This window comes from Chinchilla lanigera, unplaced genomic scaffold (genome assembly GCF_000276665.1).
Source record: "Chinchilla lanigera isolate Chin_1 unplaced genomic scaffold, ChiLan1.0 scaffold00046, whole genome shotgun sequence".
Lineage (NCBI taxonomy): Eukaryota > Metazoa > Chordata > Mammalia > Rodentia > Chinchillidae > Chinchilla > Chinchilla lanigera.
The window spans coordinates 4,224,053-4,246,039 of NW_004955447.1; the positions used below are offsets into that span (position 1 = coordinate 4,224,053).

At 35.2% G+C, this 21,987-nt stretch overlaps 2 protein-coding genes across 3 annotated transcripts in view; one reads left to right on the forward strand and one right to left on the reverse strand.

Annotated features, from left to right (window-relative positions):
• The window catches only part of LOC102003708 (UDP-glucuronosyltransferase 2B20-like), a 194,215-nt gene that overhangs the window by 43,422 nt on the left and 128,806 nt on the right, over positions 1-21,987 (reverse strand). Inside the window, exon 1 of one of the 2 annotated variants that reach the window (XM_005392808.2) lies at positions 2,493-2,573. The exons of the other annotated variant lie outside the window; for it this stretch is intronic. Within the exon in view, the coding sequence (XP_005392865.1) occupies positions 2,493-2,523 (31 nt within the window). The 5' untranslated portion in view covers positions 2,524-2,573. Of the gene's footprint in view, positions 1-2,492; positions 2,574-21,987 lie in introns of those variants that run through there. 2 annotated transcript variants of the gene reach the window in all.
• On the forward strand, positions 331-20,567 carry LOC102030682 (UDP-glucuronosyltransferase 2B31-like). The gene is made up of 6 exons (XM_005392802.2): positions 331-1,192; positions 2,542-2,690; positions 10,311-10,442; positions 15,368-15,455; positions 16,222-16,441; positions 20,029-20,567. Exons 1-6 carry the CDS (start codon positions 469-471, stop codon positions 20,306-20,308), a joined length of 1,593 nt encoding a protein of 530 aa, XP_005392859.1. The 5' UTR covers positions 331-468; the 3' UTR covers positions 20,309-20,567.

Sequence of the window (21,987 nt, forward strand, 5' to 3'; positions counted from 1 at the left end):
ATTGATATATCTACGATGTTTGTGCAAAAAAATCTGTGGAATAATCCTGTGTAAAGAAAGGCTGAATCACCTATCTTCTGACTGTTTCTAGTTCTGTGTCACATAGCTATGTAGAAAAAAATCACATGTCCCTTGACTCTGTTTCCTCTTTTCTTTTTAACTTGCCACTGTTCTTGACACTGCTTCAAAAAGTCAGTCAATCACAGCACAGGTACACTGCAGGTGTAGGGTCATCAGACTCTAGCTGTAGAAAATGCTTATAATCATGAAGCAATCATACACACCTAAACATAAGGTTCTCCCACTTTTGCTCTTTGCACTGACATCCAGATACTGACGGGTTCTTTTATATTTACTGTATTTACTTTGGCAAGTACAAGTTATATTTTAACTAAGTGATGATTTCTACTTGAGCCTCGGCAAGAGCAGTGGGAACACGACTTGAAAGGAAAAGCTGTTTTCACCAGGATGTCCATGAAACTGCCTGCAGTTCTGTTGCTGCTTCAGCTGAGTAGTTACTTCGGTTCTGGGAGCTGTGGAAAGGTGCTGGTGTGGCCCATGGAATTCAGTCACTGGACCAATTTAAAGACAATACTGGACGTACTTGTCCAAAAGGGTCATGAGGTGATCGTTTTGAGACATTCATCTTCCCTTTCTCTTGATGTGGAGAAGGAATCTGGTATTCAATTTGAGGATTATCCCTCATCACTATCTATAGGTGACATGGAGTATATTTTTACAAAAGGACTCTACAAAGTTATTTATGAGCTACCAAAAGAATCAATTTGGACGTATTTTTCAGCGATGCAAGAACTTCTATGGGAACAGACTGGGTACATGGAAATATTCTGTAAAGATGTAGTTCTGAATAAGAAGCTTATGTCAAAACTCCAAGAGTCAAGGTTTGATGTCATTCTGGCAGATGCTTTCATGCCCTGTAGTGAGCTGATTGCTGAGCTCCTGCATGTCCCCTTTGTGTACACCCACCGCTTATTTCCTGGCTACACATATGAAAAGTACAGCGGAGGACTTTCCCTTCCTCCCTCCTATGTTCCCATTGCACTGTCACAGTTAAGTGATCAAATGACCTTCATGGAGAGGGTAAAAAACATGCTATATGTGATTTATTTTGACTTTTGGTTTCAAGAATTTAATGAGAAGAAATGGAATCAGTTTTACAGTGAAGTATTAGGTAAGTTCCCTTTTCATTTGGAATTTGGAGCTCCTAACTTTCTGTGCCTTTGTTGGTATGTTTGAAAGATTATAACATCAGAGAAATTTGTCTTTCATAATATACTGTTGAAATAGAGATATAAAGTATTCTAACTAATTCACAATATTCTGCCCCAGCTGACACTATTGTTTTCATTAGAAAGGTCTGGCCATGACTTGTACAGAGCACCTTAGGAACTCATACATTAATAATGCATAGCTCTGTGGATTGCTTTAAGCACAATATACATTTCTAGCATTTTATCATCCACATTATTTCAATCTGAAAACAGTAATTTAAAATTCCCTATATGTCTTGATGAACACTTACATGTAAATTGAGAAATTTCATACGTTACGTCCCTAGGTAGTATTGAAGAAATTATTTCCCCTATTGTAGATTAATTTCTTCATTTACAAAGTAAAGTATTTTGTTACTTTATTTGATGCGTTCCACACACTTGGTAGCTATAGAGCCTCTCTCTTACATAAGGCAAATATAGAAACTGAACTTAAACTGAATTCTCTTTCTTTCATTATCCATCTGTTTAAAGTCATAACATTGAAGTGTGGGCAATAAGATGTTAATCTACAGTTTTTTGTAAGTCTAGTATTCTCAATTCTTAATTTGAGAAAATTAATAAAGAAAATATACTCTATTTCTATATTCTAAGACTTGGGGCCAGAGATAATTTATAGAATAACTACATATTCTTAAGCTCTTAACATAAACCAAAAGTAGCAAGTAGGTACAGAGAATTTAACCGTACTGAAAATCCTCTTAGTTCACAGAGAACAGGGGTCAAGCTTCTACCTTCTACATAGTAAACAGTAAATTCAGTGTTCCCAACAAAGGTGTTTCCATGAGTATTACAGGACTATAAGATAAAAAAATTAAAACTTCATTTTTGATTTTTTAGGCAACGTTAGAGGGAATGCAAATATATATATGTGTGTGTGTGTGTGTGTGTGTGTGTGTGTGTGTGTATATATATATATATATGCAAACTAGGACATTTGTTTATGATTGTGAATGTACTGAGGTGAGTTGCAGTCCTAGACTACTCTCACAAATATACAATTATTTTCACACATCTACATATGAGTGAGAAATATCTGATACATTTATATTCATAAATACATATTAACACATATGATACATATGTGTATATATGCATATGAAAACATAACGGCTGTCATCAAACACAGGCACTTTAAACATCTTCTGCTACATTATTGAAGAAGCCTTTCAGAAAGTGGCCTGGCACATCCATACTCACCTGCCACCATCTCACATTTGATGGCTTTCATGTTCTTTTTCCTCTTCAGGAAGACCGACTACTTTACCTGAGACAATGAGCAAAGCAGACATATGGCTCATTCGAACGTACTGGGACTTGGAATTTCCTCGCCCATCCTTACCCAATATCGATTTCATTGGAGGGCTCCACTGCAAACCTGCCAAACCTCTGCCTAAGGTAAACATTGGATCTGTTTGCTTCGCTCCTTCAGCAGGAAATATTCCATGATTTTCATTCGAATTATCTGACTTACAGTAACAAAGTCATAGAAAATGGGGAAATGAAACCTACAAACAGAAATTCTTACCTATTTTTCCATCACAAGTAGGTGAATTTTATTTAATTTTATTATTTATTTCATTTTTGTTAAAAGCAAATCTGAAGATTCTGGCACTTACAGTTAAATAAAGATACCATAGTATTAAACACTAGGATACTATGAGGAATCATAGTATTAAACACATGAGAAAATAATCCCCACACATTCCAAATATACTGATAAATTTCTAGTATATCCCACAGCAGAGAGCTGGCTGCGCAGAGAAACAAAATAGGCACAGTGTCTGCCCCAAAACAGTTCATTCTGCTTTGGAAGACAGACCATAAACAAGTTAGAAGTTGTGTGAACAAAGTTATACTGATGAAAGACCACAGGTACTCCCTGGCTAGAACAAGACTTTAGGAGACCTTAGGAAAGTCCCCTGAGGGAACATTACTTTACTCAGAATAGCCGCCTGACAGAAAGATGAAAGAGAAAATGCAGAGCATAGATGCTGTGTACTTAAAGAATGCCTATGAATTCCTACCACTGGCATTTGAAACCTGCCCCTCCTTAGCTCACACAAATGGATTCTTTAGAATAACGGAATGGCATTCTTCATGATGAAACAGGAATTTGTGAAGTATTACTGTATACAAATAAAGTCATAAAATTTTTACTGAACCAGTAAGTGACATTGAATGAACATAAGAGCAATTTGTCTTCAGTCTTATTGGCATAAATATGAGATAAGGTCCTATTCAAAATTTAAAAGATTATCTATTTCTAAACTGATTGTTGTGCCTAATATGCTAACTCACAGTTCCAAAGGCAAAATTGAGAAGAATGAATGTCCATGAATTCCAAGCCTATTTTGAAGGGATTTCTCTGTTCATGTTGAGGGAAGAGGCAAGACAGGAGATAGAAAGAAGACAAGAAAAAGAGTGAATCGAAGCCGAATCATGGTACACTTTTTTTAAAATAAAAGAACAAAAACATGTTAACAAACAGACATCCATTTACAAAGTAGCACAAGAAAAATACAAGGAATACTGAATTACCCACAAGATGACGAAATTAACAATGGTTGTTGTATTACATGTTGATAACTTTAAAGTGGTTACTCAGGAAATCAAATACAGACATGCAAAGCTGATCAAATAATTAATCATTAACTATTCCTTTCAGTAAAGTGATACAAGTCAGTAGTACAGCTGTGTTAGCTATCCTGTATATACATATAGTTTTCCCCTTCTTTCTTTTCTCTTTTCCCTCTTTCAAGTTGCTCTTTACTTTTCAGCAGTTTCCTTTCATTTCACAATGTCTATCACACCTCCTAATTCTTATTCAGTCTTTCAGGTTCTTACACTAGTGAGATAATATGTTGCTTACACATGTGGTCTGATTTATTTCACTTATGAGTATGCTCCCTAGTTGTGACCATTTACCTATAAAAGCCTCAAGTTTATCTTTCTTTATAGCTGAGCAATATTCCATTATATAAAAATGCCACAATATTTTTTTATCAAATCCTCACTAGATGGACATTTGGATTGCTTCCATGTGAACTGGTGTACATTTGTATCAAAATGTCATGCTATATTAAACAAATGTGGCAAGTACTATGAATACATTAATTTTTTAAATGTACTAAAAGACGAAAGCAAATTTTCATTTATTTCTATTTGCTTCATGACAAATTCATGTGAAATTATATACAAAAATAACTAAGGTGTGCATAATCAACACTTATAGCAGCTATTCATAAAAGAAGCATTGGATGCAATTTAGATATATAACATGGGGGTATAATTTTTTTAAAAAGTATTTATTTTCTTCTTTTCCTAGATTTGAACCTGCCTTCACTGGGATAGTCTTGCTGATAATAGGGCAGTCCCTTTGAGCAAAGATTTACCCTAGGAAGCCCCAGTTAGGTGTATTCTTTCCCCTTTCGGAAGATCTTTTTATAATTTTAAAGTATATAAATTGTGTGGACAGAATCTGCAGGTCATTTTATTTACCAGCATAAACCATACTTTTTGGCTTAAGATCTTACACTGTGAAGTTACCCCATAGGAAAGTAAATAGTATTTTGCAGTAGATTCTTTATATATAGAAAACTACTTATTGGTGAAGCATCTTTAAAATTGTTAAAGCAAACAAAACTAGTTGCTATAATGCTTTTTCTGTAATTGTTTACACATTAAAATTTTTCAGTATAAAAAAAGTATTATAATCATTTAATCAGACTACTAAATTACACTGTCAGCTATGAAATAAATATACTTCAAAACTGAAGGGCAAACAAATAATATAAGATTAACATTTTCATGAAAGACGAAAAGTATATATAATAGAACTACAATTTTCTAAGTACATGTCATACATATGCATACCTATGTGTTCGTAATGGGGATTGATTCCAGAGCTTCACCCACATTGGTCAAGAGTTTTTCCAGTGAGTTACAACCCAAACCCATATACATGCATTTACTTTTACAAATAGCATTTTTTAAAAATGTGTATGAAAACATACACATTTCTTTTATTGTGCATTTGCTAGGAATTGAACCCAGGGCCTTGTGCATGCTAAGCATATACCTTACCACTGAATTACAACTCCACCTGTAACAATACACAAACTTCAGGCCAGGGATATCTTTGTATAGGGATTATCTCATTTATTCTTTTATATGTTATACTTTTCCACACGCTTTATAATGAGCTTTGTGTAATGAATTTCATAAGAATATTTTCACAAAGAGAATGTTGAGTCCATATCAGTGATTAATCTTTAAGAAGAGGTTTACTGTTTAGTAATATGGGAAACATTTTCCACAGCACAGATGAAAAAAGCATTTCATCAGAGTACTCATGAAATAAAACATTGAATAAAAGTGACTAAATGGTGCTACAGGTAAAGGATTCATACTGAAAAACTAGATGCACCATGAGTCAGAGGCAGAATGCATTCTGAATGAAGCTAATGCCTCCAGGTAAAAGTCCAATTTTGGTGCATGCTATGGACAATAGGAGTCAATAATGTGAACTTGAAATGATTAGGCAAAAATGATTAGGAAAGCAAACACACAGTTTGGTAGAGTTTGGTAATGTTTGTTTGTTTGTGACTAGGACTCTATGTATTTCAGGCTGGCCTTGAACTCATTCTGTACCAGGCTGGCCTGAAAACTTGTTGAGTCATCCTACCTCAGCTTCTGGACTGCTGAGATTATAGATGTAAAATACTACATCCTGAAAATGTGGTGACTATTTAATGGAAAAGATTAAAAACAGAAAGAACAAAAGGCAGGGAGGCTATGGTTCTAAAATTTTGAGTCTCTGTTTCATTTTGGTGGGACAATTTGTCAAAAAGGGCAGAATAAGTCTTGCAAAGAATATATCAGGCAGTTGGGTCTGGTGGTACCTGCCTATAATTATAATCAATGAAAATGATATACATACTCAGAGCATCATAGGAAATCAAGGCAACAGAAGACCCCTCCCCCAAGTTCTTCAAACTCTCCTAGGGCAGAACATGAGGACACAAATGGAGAATAAAGCAAATGCAAGGTAGCAAAACTATGAAATGTTTAGGGAAAGGATGAAGAAACAAGATGAGCTCAAAGAAGAAATAAATGAAAAATTCACAGCATTATCACTCAATATGCCCCGGGTGAATTCGGGAGAAAAATTGAACAGACTATCCAAAACAGTTCAAAATATGAATGATAGACTGAACAAAGATATAGAGAAAAGACAGGAAAAAATTTATAGACTAAAAATTAAATGATAGAAAAATATTTCTTGTACCAGAACCCCAACAAAAAGCAGGTGTAGCAATTCAATCTCAGGAAAGATAAACAACAAACTAAAACTGAGTAGAAGATACAATAAAGGTCATCTCATTGTACTCAAGGGAACAATCCAACAAGAAGTGATAAAGTTTATAAATATTGAAGCACTAAATACTGGTGCAACTATATTCATAAGCCAAATACTGCCAAACAGAAAAAATCAAATAAATACTAGCACAATCATAGTGAGAGATCTTAATACTCATTTCATAGAGATAAACTAAACAATATCTCAATAAAGAAATATCAGAGCAGAACCACACCCTTGAACATATAAAAAAAGATTTTACAAAATATGCCACCCCACTATAACAGCGTATATGTTCTTTTCTGCAGCACATGGTTGCTTTTCCAAAATAGGCCACATACTGACACACAAAGCTTGCTTAAGTAAATATAAGGGTCAAGGAAATAGTTCAGTGGCATAAGCAACTTATATTGCTTTATTGAAAGGAACAGTTAATGATTACTTGTTTGATCAACCTTGCATGTCTATATTTGTTTTCCTGAGTAACCACTTTGTATTTATCAATATGTAATACTGCAACCATTGTTAATTTCCTGTCACTTTGTCTGTAATTCAGCATTGCTCATACTGTTCTTGTGCTATTTTGTAAATGGATGTCTGTTTATTAATGTTTTTGTTCTTTTATTTTTAAAATAAAATAATAAATAAAATAAACTATACCATTTCAAAAAAAGTAAATAAAGAGATTAAAATATCAATGAGAATTAAAATTTGGGTAAAGGAAATTAGATAAGGGGGAAGTGATATAGTAGGAGATTCAGAAAAGGAAATATATTGTATTATGTCCATATATCCAGTCCCCAAGATTGTTGTAAAATGCATGTATTGAAAACATGCACTAATAAAAGAAACAAAGGCAAAATGAAAGAAAAAGAAGTGAGACTTCAAACATGAAGATTTTGAGTATCATAATTCTTCATCATGGCATTCATTCTCCTGTAATCCATTCTTCTGCTTGATCTAAGGCTAGCCATTTCACAGAACAATAGATTTTAAAGATCTGCATAGTCTATTTGACAAGAAACTGTTTCTGTGACATATAATGAAGCGCTGTTTCATTATAGTACAATTTCTTATGTTCATTAACAGAACAAACATAGCTTCAAATGGTCATGTCAAAAGTGCATAAATACATCCCTAGGTTAACTAGTGCCTTAGTTGCCAATCCTAATGAGAAATAGTTTACTTCAGTGGTGGCAAACCTATGGGACACCTGCCACAGAGGACACTTTGGATCATTGAAAGATCTAAAAGGTTTGTCATCACTGGCCTACTTATTTAATAAATATATATGACTTTAATAGTGTAGGATATATCTAAGATATCAAGTTACCAAAAAGATTTAGAAAACTGGATTTAGGAATATATATTTAACAAGGACAGCCATAATGTCAAGTTATTTTTCTGGTAAACTAATATCACTGGTAAATATTACTGGTAAAGAGAAAAAAATATAAGTTCATAATGTACTCAGTGCTGATAATTCACAAAAATAATTATTTTAATAAGAACAATAACATAAAACTTTACCAAATATTTCTTCAAAGCATAAGAACGTAAAAAGTGTCATGGAGATTTTTCTTATTTCTGGGACTTTGATGTTTATTTGTTTATGTAAGTGCTCATTTAACTCCAAGTATATCAAATAAAATTTAAATTTTATTGATTAAATTTGTAATGCCATCTAGAATTAGGAAATTATCATGCATACATAACACACATCCATACATAAAACATCAAAGAAACACATGGCCAAATGTAATCAGAGATTTTTATAGCCTTTGTTCTAAAAAATTAGTCATGAATCAGGCAATAAATTGATCCAAAGGTCATTGCTATACCTTAGCATTACATTTGATACAAATTGTGTTTCTGACAAAATTGAGACAAGTTGACATTCTGTACTCAATAATGGTTAAACATTTTTGAGTCATTATTTATGTAGAAAAGTTTAAGAGTTTTTTTTGTTTTTCTCCTCATGTGGTGGGCTTTTCTTATAGAGGCTTGGGCTGAACTTTAGGCTGCAGCCTTCTGGATGACCGCTGCGCCTGTCTGGGGGATAGCATGCTCAGTGTGGTTCTAGTTGGGCTTGGGGGACAGATGAGTTCCCTGAAAGCCCTAGATGGACACACCAGCAATGTACGAACCCCCAGGAAAAGTGAGAACTGAAATGTAGTGCGTGTAGTAAGGGAAAGAGGTGAGAGGACGTGAAGGATGACATCTGAAAAGACGAAGAGGGCTGAGCTGAGAAATAAGTGCAGTAAAGGAAGAAGGCACAGAAGTGACGAGAAAGGAAGAGTATTTGGAGCAGGTTTGGACACTCCTTATGTTTCCCTAAGTGGCCTTGAAATTCCATATTGCTCATTCAAAAATGAGAGCAACAGGAAAAAAAGCAGGAAAAGTTAGGAGAGTGTAAAGCAGAGTTTCAGAATGAGTTTTCTTTCTACTGAGATGTTCCTACAACAAAGGCCTCAAACTAGCCAGGTACAGGAAAATTTGTAGCCAGTGTTAGGGCTGAGAATAAGAATCCACACTCCACAGACACATGGAGCAACTATGATTTTCAGCCAAACTGGGGCCTTTCAATCAAAGGTACCTATACATGTGCAGCGGACCACTGACTTACACACTCAATTTGTTCACAAGAGCTGGTTGTAACTCAAGTTGGTTGTAAGTCAGTTTTGCCCATAAGAAATCATGGAAATACCTGTAATGCATTCCAGACTTCCCAAAGCACCCCTTAACTAATCTTCTCATAGTAAAAGGGTGGCATAGTGTGCACAATTTACCAGAAGCACCCATAATTTCACTAACAAAAGAAATTAATCTCATATGACAAATCCCTTTCCAATAAGACTCAGTGATTAGGTTTGTTAAAAAACACATTACCGAAAGCAGTGCAGACAGTTGTAAAAAATTTTTTTAAAATGCTTATGATCCAGTGATTCTATTTCTGGAAATATATGTACAGGTTAATGGAAAGACCTTGATGATAACAGCAGGACTATTGCTAACAGTGAATAGACTGAGGCAACCTAGATATCTAGATTTACTGATAAACTACATGTAATGTGCACATGCAAAAATATTAAGCCTTATAAGCAAACAGGCAATTTGGGAACATGTTACACTTAATAAACATTTTTTTCAGAGGCTGAAAGACAACTTTATTCTGGGCCTGGTTGTGGAACATTCATAGCAGTCAGCTATGACGTTGGCCTCAGAAATATGCGGGTCTGTCTCTGAGGTCTTCTCTGTGCCAGATCTGTGAATGTTACAGGAGTCTCCTTCTGGAGGTGGTCTTTAGCGTCATTCCATCCTGAGCAAAGATGACACTAAATTGAGTAAAATTAGCCCTTCAAAGTGGAAGAGAAATATTATGGTAATCCAAATGTGATGTGCTTAAATTAGTCCAATTCATAGAAACAGAAGTGAGAAGCATGCTAACCAAAGGTCCAGGAAAAAAGGGAGGAGTATTTCTTCAATTTGAGAATTTTTTCAGTATTGCAAGATGAAAATATTCTAGAGATTGCTTGCAAAAAATGTATGTTACATTACTGTACTAAACACCTTATAAAATATGTAGGTATGTGTTTTAGATATCTATTTTTAATTACTTTTTTAAAAGAGCCAGTACTGTACTACTTTCTTCCCAGGAAATGGAAGACTTCGTGCAGAGCTCTGGAGAACATGGAGTTGTGTTGTTTTCTCTGGGGTCGATGGTCATGAACATGACAGAAGACAGAGCCAATGCGATTGCATCAGCCCTTGCTCAGATTCCACAAAAGGTTAGCTAAGGTGCTTCAGTGGACAGCTACTTAATGAGGCTCTAAAGAGTCTGCTTACAGTAATTTCCTTAGTGAAAGATACACCTTTGTGATTTTGCTCATTCAAGCCACAAATCACTTTTAGAAAATATCAACCATGCATTCCAAGAGTACACATGATACTTTGTATACCATTGGGATCAGAAAGATAATATTTAACAAGTGTACTATGAACATGGTGTTGAGTAACACTGCAGGCAGAGACAGAGCAGTGACTGCATACTGTCCTGCCATTACCTTAGTATCTTTGCACAAGTACTGAGAACACTGTGCACACTATGGAAAAATACCAGAATCTAGTTAAATGCTGAAGCGTCAAACAGCGGCACAATAAAAATAAGCGAGTATTGAATAATCAGATGTGCATTACTCAGCAGCATCTCCTATGTGATTCTGCCCACTTCACCCCATAAATGCTAGAAAGGGCCTATCCATAATGCTATTCCTGGTGCTTTTCAGAAGAAGAAAGATACTGATTCACCAAGAGTGGGGATTAAGCAGAACTGTCCATTTGATTGTCTTGGAGCCGCATAGGGGACTTGCACATCACACTTTCAGTGTGTCTGGGTAGGTAGTGGGGACATGGCCTTGGCTCACGCTCTTTCCCTTTCCTCCCAGCACTGGCCCCCTGCCCTGCTCCAAGACACCATCATCCAAGCAGTTCTGCTCTTCTGTGTCCTCACCCCTTAATGGTTTCTCTTGGAGCCAGCCTATCAGGGACTGACTATACTGGAACCATGAGCCAGAGAAACATTTCTTTCTTTCAGCTGTGGATGTTGTGCACTTTATCTGAGTTATAGGGAAGCTGCCTAATACACAAAGGTGGTATGAGGTAAATGGGGTCACTGCTATGATTATATCTGTTCATGTGGTTTGGAAGCTTTTGAAACTGATTTGTGAAAGAATATCAGAAAGTTTTGTAGATGTGTGGTAGGGAAGCCTAGGATACTGTGAGTAAAGCCTAATGAGAGATTTTAGTCAGAGCTCAGAGGATGAAAATTCTACTACCAAGGAAGGTTATCCAATGAGCTCCTCAGATGGCAGTGTGTGAGGCTCCTGCTTTTGAATGAAGCTGAAGGTACAGTGGAGACTCTAAGAAGTCAAAGGTGATAGGGATGGGGAACATCTGCTAATGAAGCCATAGGCAGTATGTGGAAGTTGCCCAGGAGAGGCTATATGGTTTGCAATCTGCAAGGCCATAGGGTTGGGTCTCCTAAGTCCTTTTGATCACAGATACCACCCTTGTGTGTCATGGGTACCAGACATGAAAGTAGAGCCATTAATATTTGCCCTGTTGAGTTTCAAGCTTGCTTTGGGCATATTTTTCCCCACTCTGCTGTTTCTCATTCTTGGAATGGAAATGCTTGCTATGGAACATTGAACCACAGCATATGCAACTCAATTTTTATTTTATAAAGGTTCACAGATGCAACTTTCCTTGCGTCTCTGAGGTGGCTTTTACTTTTCTGAGCAATGCTGGATCTGCTGAGACTTTGAGAAGGGAGTATCAGATTTTCACTTGTACAGAGCACAATTATGAACTGATTATTATCTTTATTTGAACATTCATTAAGGTTTAAGGAGATTTGTTTGAGTGTGGAATTGAAGAGAAAGAATGTCAAAACTGTTTAATTGTCAACCTGATTGTTTGATTTACTGTCAAGTGGATCAGTGAAGCATATAGCTCCGTGACTGTAGAAATATCATAAAGGCATGACCTGCGGTGCTGTGCCTGGTTCATGGCCCCTTCCTCTCTGGCATTGTTTTCCTGCCTTGCTTTCTGGGCAGCAATAACTAAACAACTTTGTTCCACCATACACTTTTCCTTTGATTTTCTCACTTGGACCCTGTCAGACATGAACTGAACATACTGAGACTTTAAGGCAAATAATCTTCTCCTTTCAGAAGTAGGGGTCAAGTACTTTGACTTTCTCTCAGTAATGGGACATCTGTCAAATACAGCAACTATAAGTGAAAGTACTAGCAAAATCGGTTAGACTTAAAGAAAGAGAAATCTCAACCTACCACGGTAGATTTCTGTGGAATCTGTAGTAATTTCATCCTTTTCATTCCTTATTGCATGAATCTGAGTTCTTTCCTTCCTTTTTTTTGATAAGGTTCGCTAGGGGTTTATCAATTTTATTTATTCTTTCAAAGAACCAACTCTTTGATTCATTTATTTTTTGAAGAGTTTTCTTTGTCTCAATTGCATTATTTTCTGCCCTAATCTTTATAATCTCCTGCCTTCTTTGGGCTTTGGGCCTGACTTGTTCCTTTTTTTCTAAAAGTTTAAGATGCATCTTTAGGCTACTTACTTGTTCTCTTTCTGTTTTCCTTAAATGTGAATTCACTGCTCTAAATTTCTCTCTGAGGACTGCTTTCATTTCATCCCATAGATTCCTGTAAGTTGTATTTACATTTTAGTTTGTTTGTAGGTATTTTTTAAATTCCTCTGTAATTTCTTCTCTGACACATTAGTTGTTCAGGAGGTTATTGTTTCATTTCTAAGTGTTTATGTAGTTTTTGGAGTTCCTATCTTTGTTAATTTCCAATTTCATTGCACTGTGGTCAGATAATGTGCACGGGACAATTTCAATTTTTTGCATTTCAGAAGTTATGCTCTTTGGGCTAGGATGTGGTCTATTTTAGAGAAAGACCCATATGCTGCTGAGAAAAAGGTGTATTCTGATGTTGTGGGGTGGAACACTCTGTAGACATCTACTAAGTCCATTTGTTCACAGCTTTGCTTCAGGTCTCTTATTTCCTTGCTGATTTTTTGTTCAGTTGACCTATCTCTTTGTGTCAATGGGTGTTGAGGTCCCCTGTTACAATATTGTTATTAATTATATGAGTTTTCATGCCTGTTAAGATTTTTCTTATATAATTTCATGCTCCAATATTTGGTGCATAACTGTTTATGATTGTTATCTCATCCTGTTGTAGTTTTTCCCTGAGTAGTATGTAGTGACCTTCTTTATCTCTTTCAATTGTTCTTGGTTTGAAGTTTACATTGTCTTCAAACATAATAACTACCCCTGCTTCTTTCTCATTTCCTGTTTCATGGAGAATTGCTTTCCATCCTTTGAATTTCTGTCTATGGATTTCCTTTTCAATAAAATATGCTTCCTGTAAACAGCATATTATTGGATTTTGTTTTTAAATCCACTCTGTCAGTCTGTTTCTTTTAACTGGTGAATTGAGGCCATTTACTGATGGTTATAACTGATATGTGATGGCTTACCATGGTCATGTTATTTACTTGCTGTTGGTTTCCTACTTTGTCTACCTGTTTAATTGCTTGTTTTGTGCCAGGGTTCCTTTCTATTCTTGTTCTTGAAATTGTGGTCATTCTTTCTCTGTCTAGAATATCTTTTAGTACTCTGTAATGCTGGCTTGGCACTCTTGAAGTTCTTCAATTGTTCTTTGTCATGGAAATATTTTATTGCTCCATTGAGTTTGAGGGATAGTTTTGCAGGGTACATCAGTCTTGGTTGGAAGCTGTTTTGTCTCAGGACCTGTAATACTTTGCTCCAAGCTCTTCTTGATTGGATCATTTGTGCTGAAAAGTCTGCCATGATTCTGATGGGCTTTCCTTTATAGGTAATCTGTTTCTTTTTTCTAGCAGCTTTTAATATTCTGTTCTTTTGCTGGAAATCTGGAAACTTGACTATTATATGTCTGGGTGTAGTTTTATTTTGGTTGTGGTTGATTGGACTTTTGTATGCCTCATTAGCTGTTTATCAGGTTCTGTTTCCATAGTTGGGAAATTTTCTGCTATTATTTCTGCAAATATTCTGTTTATGTCAGTTGTGTTGCCTCCTGCTATTTCACTGACTCCTATAAGTTGTACATTACTCCTCTTTGCCTCATTTTGCAGCTGTTGAATTGAGTTTTCCTGTATCCTTGTTAATTTTATGAGATCTTTTCTTTCACGGTCACTAGCTGCCATGCTGTTTTCAATTTTTGAGATTCTATCTTCAGCTTCATTCAAGTCATTTTGGCAGCTTTCAGTGGAAGATTTGTTTTCCTGGAAGTCTCTTTGAATCTGGTTCATGCATTCTAAGACCTTTCTATATTTTTCCTGGACTTGTTCTGAGTGGGGTGGAGTTCTGGGATTGTGTTTTAGTCCTTCGTTTTGTCATGTTTGCTACCAGATGCAGAAAGCTCAGTTTCCATCTTCAATGGCTGCACAGAAAAGGCTGCTAGTGTCCCTAGTTTTCCAGTTGGTCAGGTTTGCCTCTCAGTGACCCCTGAGAAGCACTACTTAGTCTCGGGTTTTCCAGCAGTTGTTGATTTGTATCTAGTTATCCCAGGTCTCAGATGCGGGCATTGGTGTCAGCTGATGGCAGACCATGTGATCCAGCATCCCCTTGCAGTTCAGGGCACGTGCACAGCCCAAACTCAGGTTGCACTGGTGTGACCATCCTGGTCCAATGGACCTATGTCCCCAGGCAGTTCAGGGTACAGGCAAAACACAAACACAAACTACAGGGTTGACAATTTGTGAACCACCTGATTCTGTGTCTCCAGTCAGTTTGGGACACACACAAGAACCAGATGCAGGCTGGACAGACAGCAATTGCACACTGCCCATGCCTGCAAACCCCCAGGGGGTCCAGGTGCAAGTAAAGCATGGACTTGAACTGCTGGACCAGCAGTTCTTGGAGCACTTACTCACTTGGCACAGAGTATGTGCAGGGAAGGCCCACACCCACACCCTAGTGACAGCAGTCCCTGGGGCTTCTGAGTGAGGACTTCCTGTCTACCACGTGTTCATGGAGGGCAGAGACTCAGACTGTAATCGATTTTTTAAAACTATTTAACCTTTGATCATGATTTAATTTAAAATTTGACTAAAGTAACTAGAGGTTTTCTGACCCTAAAAGGTTGTGTGGAGATATGATGGCAAGAAACCCGCCACTCTAGGACCCAACACTCAGATGTACAAATGGATCCCTCAGAATGACCTTCTTGGTGAGACTCCAGAGAACAAATCCTGAAACATGAGAAACAGACTATTGAGAAGATCACAGTTCCTGAGGAAATAAATACAGGGAAATTTTACTGTGAACATCACAAAAAATTTCCAATATTTCTGTATTTATTTTCCAGTTGTAGGGGAAAATGGGTGAGGAAAGCTATTGACATTTTATCAGACACAATAACAGTTGTTTTCACCAGAAGAATTTTTCAATCAGTTCTCACCTTGTCTTTATCTGTGATCTGTAGTACTTTGTATCTATCCTTTTGCCTATTGCAGGGAAATAGGGTTATTTCAAACTTGGCAGAGAACTAAAAATGTCTTTTACTTCATTTGACTATTTTTCTTAGAAAATGTTACAGATCATAAACTGATAAAACCTTTCTTCCTGTAACTCCAGAACCACAAAGACTACCTGCTTCCCTACACACCGTACATATCAAACTCAGGAACCTAAGTCTTTGGTATCACATATCCTCCCTGACACTTCCTACATTTCACATGCTCTTTCTTTCTTCCCAGGATGTGTTCTTTATTCCTGACCACCTGGCAAACTTGTTTTAATTTATCAAGTCTCAGTTCACACACCTTGCAGCATTCACTTACTTTCCAGTGTACTAAACACTTGCAACATATTTTCATGATTATAATAATCTGTTGCCTAGAAAACACTTTGTCTTTCAATACCTTCTATTGTAATTTCTTATTGTATCTTGAAGACTGATAATCGGTAATTTTCTTTAAATTCTCTCATTCTAGGTCACCCAAAAACTAAAGCGTTTGTAACTCACGGTGGAACCAATGGCATCTACGAAGCAATCTACCACGGGGTCCCTATGGTGGGCATTCCTCTGTTCTGGGATCAAGGTGATAATATTGCCCACATGAAGGCCAAGGGAGCAGCCGTTGCACTGGATTTCATCACAATGTCAAGTACAGATTTGGTCAATGCAATGAAGACAGTCATTAATGATCCTTCGTGAGTACATTGTTTGTCTGCTAAGCAGCTTTGTAGATCAGCTATTTGACAGTAAAAATAGATATCATCTTATTTTGAATGTACTTTTGAAAATTGAAATTATTTGAAATGGCCTTTTACTCTCTGTCAGTGATTTTTTTCACGATTGAACAAACTGGAGTTTATTCCACCTTATACCAAGAGAAAACACACACATAGGAGGACCATGGAATGTATCAGTAAGTCGATGATACAAGGAAGACATTTCAGAATGTAGTCTTTGTTGGAGTGTCTAGGGAAGTGGTCACAGTTTATGAAAAATAGCTCAATAAATCTTACCCATAGGAAAGGGGTGACTTTAATAAGCACCAGGCTGCATTTGTGTACCAGTGATTTTAACTGCAAATTGACCCCATAGCTTTAATGCTTGACCAATTAATAATAAAATAATTTTTAAAATATTTAAAAAATTTACTATATAATGAAAAAATTTTGTTACTCTGTCAGAATTCATCATTGAAACGAATAATAAATTTGAAAAAATACAATGAACAATTTAAATCAGTACATAACTTTCTGAAATCTTCATCTTTTTCTTAAATTGTACACACTTTGAGATAAATTGACCCTCTCTTGCCCTAAGCTGCAGGTGCTGGGTATTTGTTCATAGTGACAAGAAAGCAGAAAAGTAGAATATTCTGTATGTCTAGTTTCATAAAATTAGTTTGCACAATGCACGGTATGCTGGAACGTGTTGCTCCACTTACCCTGAGGGTTTTTACTTTTGTCCATGTTTTAGCATTTCTCACACTTCATTTCTGTCTATTGCTGAATAATACAGCTTAGTATGATAGGACACATTTTATTTATCCATTTCTCACTTCATGAACTGTTTGTGTTTCCAATTTTGACTATGGTGAACTAGGCTTGGAATGTTTTTTGTGTGAATATATGTTTTACTTCTTTTGTAGATTAGCAAAGTATAGAATTACTGCCTCATAGGAGAACTTCATGCTGTTGAGTAAATTTCAGTCTCTTTCCCAAACAAACGTCAGTATTTCACACCCTGAGCCAGCAATGTAGAAAAGCTCCAATTTTTCCATATCATTACAAAAACTTATTATCATCTCCAGTTTTCCTTATAGAGGTGTCACAATGTGCTCTCCGATTGTGATCTCACTTTTTGTTTCACTTATGTATAAAAATAATAAATAGCTACTCACATGCCTATTGGTAATTCATGTTTATACTTTGATGAGATAATTTTTTCAGTCCCTGAAACTTTTCTTAATTAGGTTACTTGTCTTCTTACTATTTCATTGTAAGTATTCTCTATGGAATATGGATCTAAACCTGTTTTTCAGATATTTGATTTGCAGATACTTCCTTCCATTCAAAATACATGAATTCACCCTTCCTTGATGATGCATTCTTTTGTCTCTTTGAGACAGGGTCGCACTATGCAATTTACGATGGCCTTGAGCTTACTTTGTAGACCAGGCTGGTCTCGAACTCACAAAGACCCTTTTTGCCTCAGCTTCAGCCTCCCAACTGCTGGGATTACAGGCATGCCCCACCACTCCCAGCAGTGATTCATTTTAAAGCACAAAAGTTTGTAATGCTAATAAAAGATATTTTCAATAATCAAACTTTGTAATACAGCAACAGAAACTATGTTGTAAGGTATGTAGTACTTCTAATATGAACTCAACATTATATAAAATTATCAGTGATAATATTATGCCAACAGGATACCATTATAGGAATACTTTAATAATTCATTATTAAGAAGAAAATAATAACATAATCAAGTGGTAAAATTACTTTACAAATAGTCAAGAGATAATAAAGAAGATAACTCAGGTGGGAAAAACAGAAGAGGAAATCTAGAAGATGAGAGATTTAAATATATTTTAATACTTACCTTAATCATAAACAGACTAAATCATTACAAAACAAAGATAGCCTGGATTTTAAATCTCACTATATATTATGTTTGTAAAAAATATGCCTTATGTAATTATATCTGAAGTCTATGAGTAAAAGAGTTAACACAGATATGTTGTCATACTGAAGTAAGCTGCTGTAGATTTACCAACATCAAGGAAAGCCAAAATATAATTAAATATTAAAATGAATATTTTGCAATGATAATTAATAAATTGTTCATTACAATATGATTTTTAATTTTTGTATCTACTTATTAAGCCTCAATATAAATAACTCAAAAAGGAAAAAAAATATAAATATACAGCTAAATTCATTACAGGAAGCTTTGAAGTACCTTCACAAAAACATTGAAAAAATGAAAAAGTAATGAATGAGAACACAGAAGATGTGAAAAGCCTAATAAAAAACTGGAAATACTGAAAAATATACATACTTGTGCCATGAAATGAATGAATAAATTTTAAAGATCCAAAATATTAAGAGTATACTGAGCAAACATAGTAGAATTAAAATTTTTTAAGTTTAGAAATAGATAAATTTCTATTTTTATTTTAAAATAAAAATTCCTTATGAATTGAAATTTAAGCAATATACATCTAAACATTTAGATTTCAACAAAAATATTATAATTGTACATGAATTTCTATCACAGCAATTTTATTCATAACCTCATGAAATACAAAAAGTGAATTGATAAACCAATATACATAAAAGAATGTGTAAAATGACATTAAATATCATAGTGAACAACTGTTAATAATCCAAAATTTCCCAAACCATAAAATGAAGAGATGATATTCTGTCATAACTACATACAATTGAATTAAGTAACTGCCACAAATAGATTCAAAGGAGTACATGCTATATTATTCACATATGGAAATGAGAAAAAATGATGTTAGTAGTCAGAACAGTACTTAATTTGAGGAAGAAACTAATACTAACCTAGTCTACAGAGTTGTACTGGTTCTAAGGCAAATGTGACATTTAAAATCAAGATTTCTGTAGGTATATTGACATCTTTACTTCACAAGAATTATCAACCAATTATATAGTAAACAGCTATTCATTAGTGATAGGAGCATTTTACTAAGTAGTGCATATTTAAAGTTCTATTATGAAAAAATGAATTTTAAAATTCTACAAAGTGTTAAGTAAACATAGAACAATAGAGAAAAAGAGTGCATGGGAGAAAACCTTTCTTGTACATGACATTCTGTGACCAGGTGGCCCAACAAAGGACCCACATGTTATTCTAAGTATGATCAGAAGGCAGAAATTTTGAGCAGTATACTGTCCTAATCTGATGTGATTTTGAAGAAAACTCTGACTACTAGGTGGAAATTTGAGAGAAAAGAGTAGAGAAATTGAAACAGACTACTTAGTCAGCATTTCACCCTCTATGGCACAATTCTTCTTCAAAAACTTCAAGATGACAGTTTCTCACTAACCACATGTAGATAAAAATGGCTACAAGAAAACTCCAACATAAAAACTAAACATTCTAAGATGACCCACCTTGTAGTATACTCTTTTACTGTTTTTTAATTTACTTTTGGCAGTATTTTGACACGTTTTAACAAAAGTTTTTAAAAACCTTTGATAGACTTGGGAAAATCAACTGGCTTTCAATGTTGGTCTTTCTGTTTCCCTTGTAGCTATAAAGAGAATGCCATGAGGTTATCAAGAATTCACCATGACCAGCCAGTGAAGCCCCTGGACCGAGCAGTCTTCTGGGTTGAGTTTGTCATGCGCCACAAAGGGGCCAAGCACCTGCGGGTTGCAGCCCACGACCTCTCCTGGTTCCAGTACCACTCTTTGGATGTGATTGGGTTCCTGCTGGCCTGTGTAGCCACTGCAATATTCATCATCACAAAATGTTGTCTCTGTTTTTGCAAAAAGTGTTCAAAAGCTGGAAAGAAGAAAAAAAGGGAGTAGTTGTATCTTCATCTGAAACTGGGAGTCCTGATAGATAGACCTCCTCCAGTTTACTCTAACAAGAAGAGATTATGATGTCAGATTCCTTTCTCCTGTGACAAATTTTTACAAATTACTTTTTCAAGTCAAATTTTATTTTCCATGGGTATAACCCCTATTTATGAGTTACAAATATTTCAGGTCAAAGAGAAATGCAAATTAAAGCAACACTGAGATTGCATCTCAGTGGAAAGAATGGCTATCATCAAGAAATCAACCAGTAACAAATGCTGGTGGGATGTGAGGAGATAGGAACCCTTCTCTACTGTTGGTAGGAGTGTAGACATGTCCAAACATTATGGAAATCAGCTTGGAGATTCCTCACAAAACTAGGATTAGAGGAATTGAAATCATCATACCACAGAGATATATGTGCAGCCATGTTCACAGCAGCGCAATTTGTCATAGCTAAATCTTGGAAACAACCCAAATGCCCAGCAACAAAGAAATGGATAAAAAAGTTGTGGTATTTTTATATAACAGAGTACTACTCAGCTATAAAGAGGACAAACTGGAGGCTTTTATTGGTAAATGGATGCTACTAGAGACCATACTCACAAGTGAAATAATACCAACTCACATTTGTAAGCATCACACCAACTCCCTAGTGTAACAAACTGAAAAAGTAAATAAGACCCAAAGTCTACAAAAGATATTGTGAAAGGAAGAGAAACTGCTCAAAAGGAAAAAACAACTGGGATGGGTGAAAGCAGAAAAGAAGAAAGGGAAAAGAAAATAGATATATACATGAGATGTATAAGATAGCTATACTACTGACTTCTTTTAATTTGTTGAAAGAACAATTTGTGCTTATAGTATCTAATCAATTATGTATGCCTATATCTTGTAATCTGAGCAACTAATTTGAAGGTAACAATACAGGCTATATTAACCATTGCTAATCTATTATCCTGTTTTAAAATTCTATACTATTATTTTGTAGTTCTTTTCTTTTTTCTCTTTTTAGAATAAAAAAAAGAAAGGGAATGTAAAATAATAAATCTCTATGGGTGCCTATTGAAAATAGGGCTGAAATTTTAAAATTATACCAAAATACTTTACTTAGCTTAGTATTTTTCAAAAGATATTTATAGATACATAACATCAAAAGGTCTATGCAGAGTATGGATCTGGTTTTGCATGTATTTAGCCTGTTTCATTTTGGTGCAGAATGTCTTGAGTAAAAAACTACATTATCATCATTTGCTTTAAGTCTAAAAATAACATTATAGACCATAATTTAGAAACAGTCCATGTATTACAAAATTTAAGTAACTCATATGATAATTAAACCACAGATTTGCCAAAGACCCTTCGTTAAGAATCCTAACACAAATGATATTTGTGATAGAAATTGGTCCAACTTGAAAATTACCTTTATTGGTAAGAAAAACATCAACCAAGTCTCCCAACAAATATTCTCCAGCCCAACACATTAATTTATTGTAAAAATAAATTCAAAATTATTTTAGTAAATTAGAGGGATTATAAGAGAGTTCACAACAGAATTTTTCTTGTTTGTATTTAAAGAGAAAAAGCAATAACAACAACAAAGACAGAAAGAGAATAATAACAATAATGCAGGATTTCAAAACAAGATGACAGTAATTCATAATGATTGTTATATTACATCCTACCAT

Bases quoted from the DNA above. Each gene is read 5' to 3' on its own strand.
- LOC102030682 (XM_005392802.2), top strand. From the start codon at position 469: ATGTCCATGAAACTGCCTGCAGTTCTGTTGCTGCTTCAGCTGAGTAGT. The intron at 1,193-2,541 runs GTAAGTTCCCTT...TTTCCTCTTCAG, and splicing joins GTTTTACAGTGAAGTATTAG to GAAGACCGACTACTTTACCT. The intron at 15,456-16,221 runs GTGAGACTCCAG...CTCTCATTCTAG, and splicing joins CCCTCAGAATGACCTTCTTG to GTCACCCAAAAACTAAAGCG.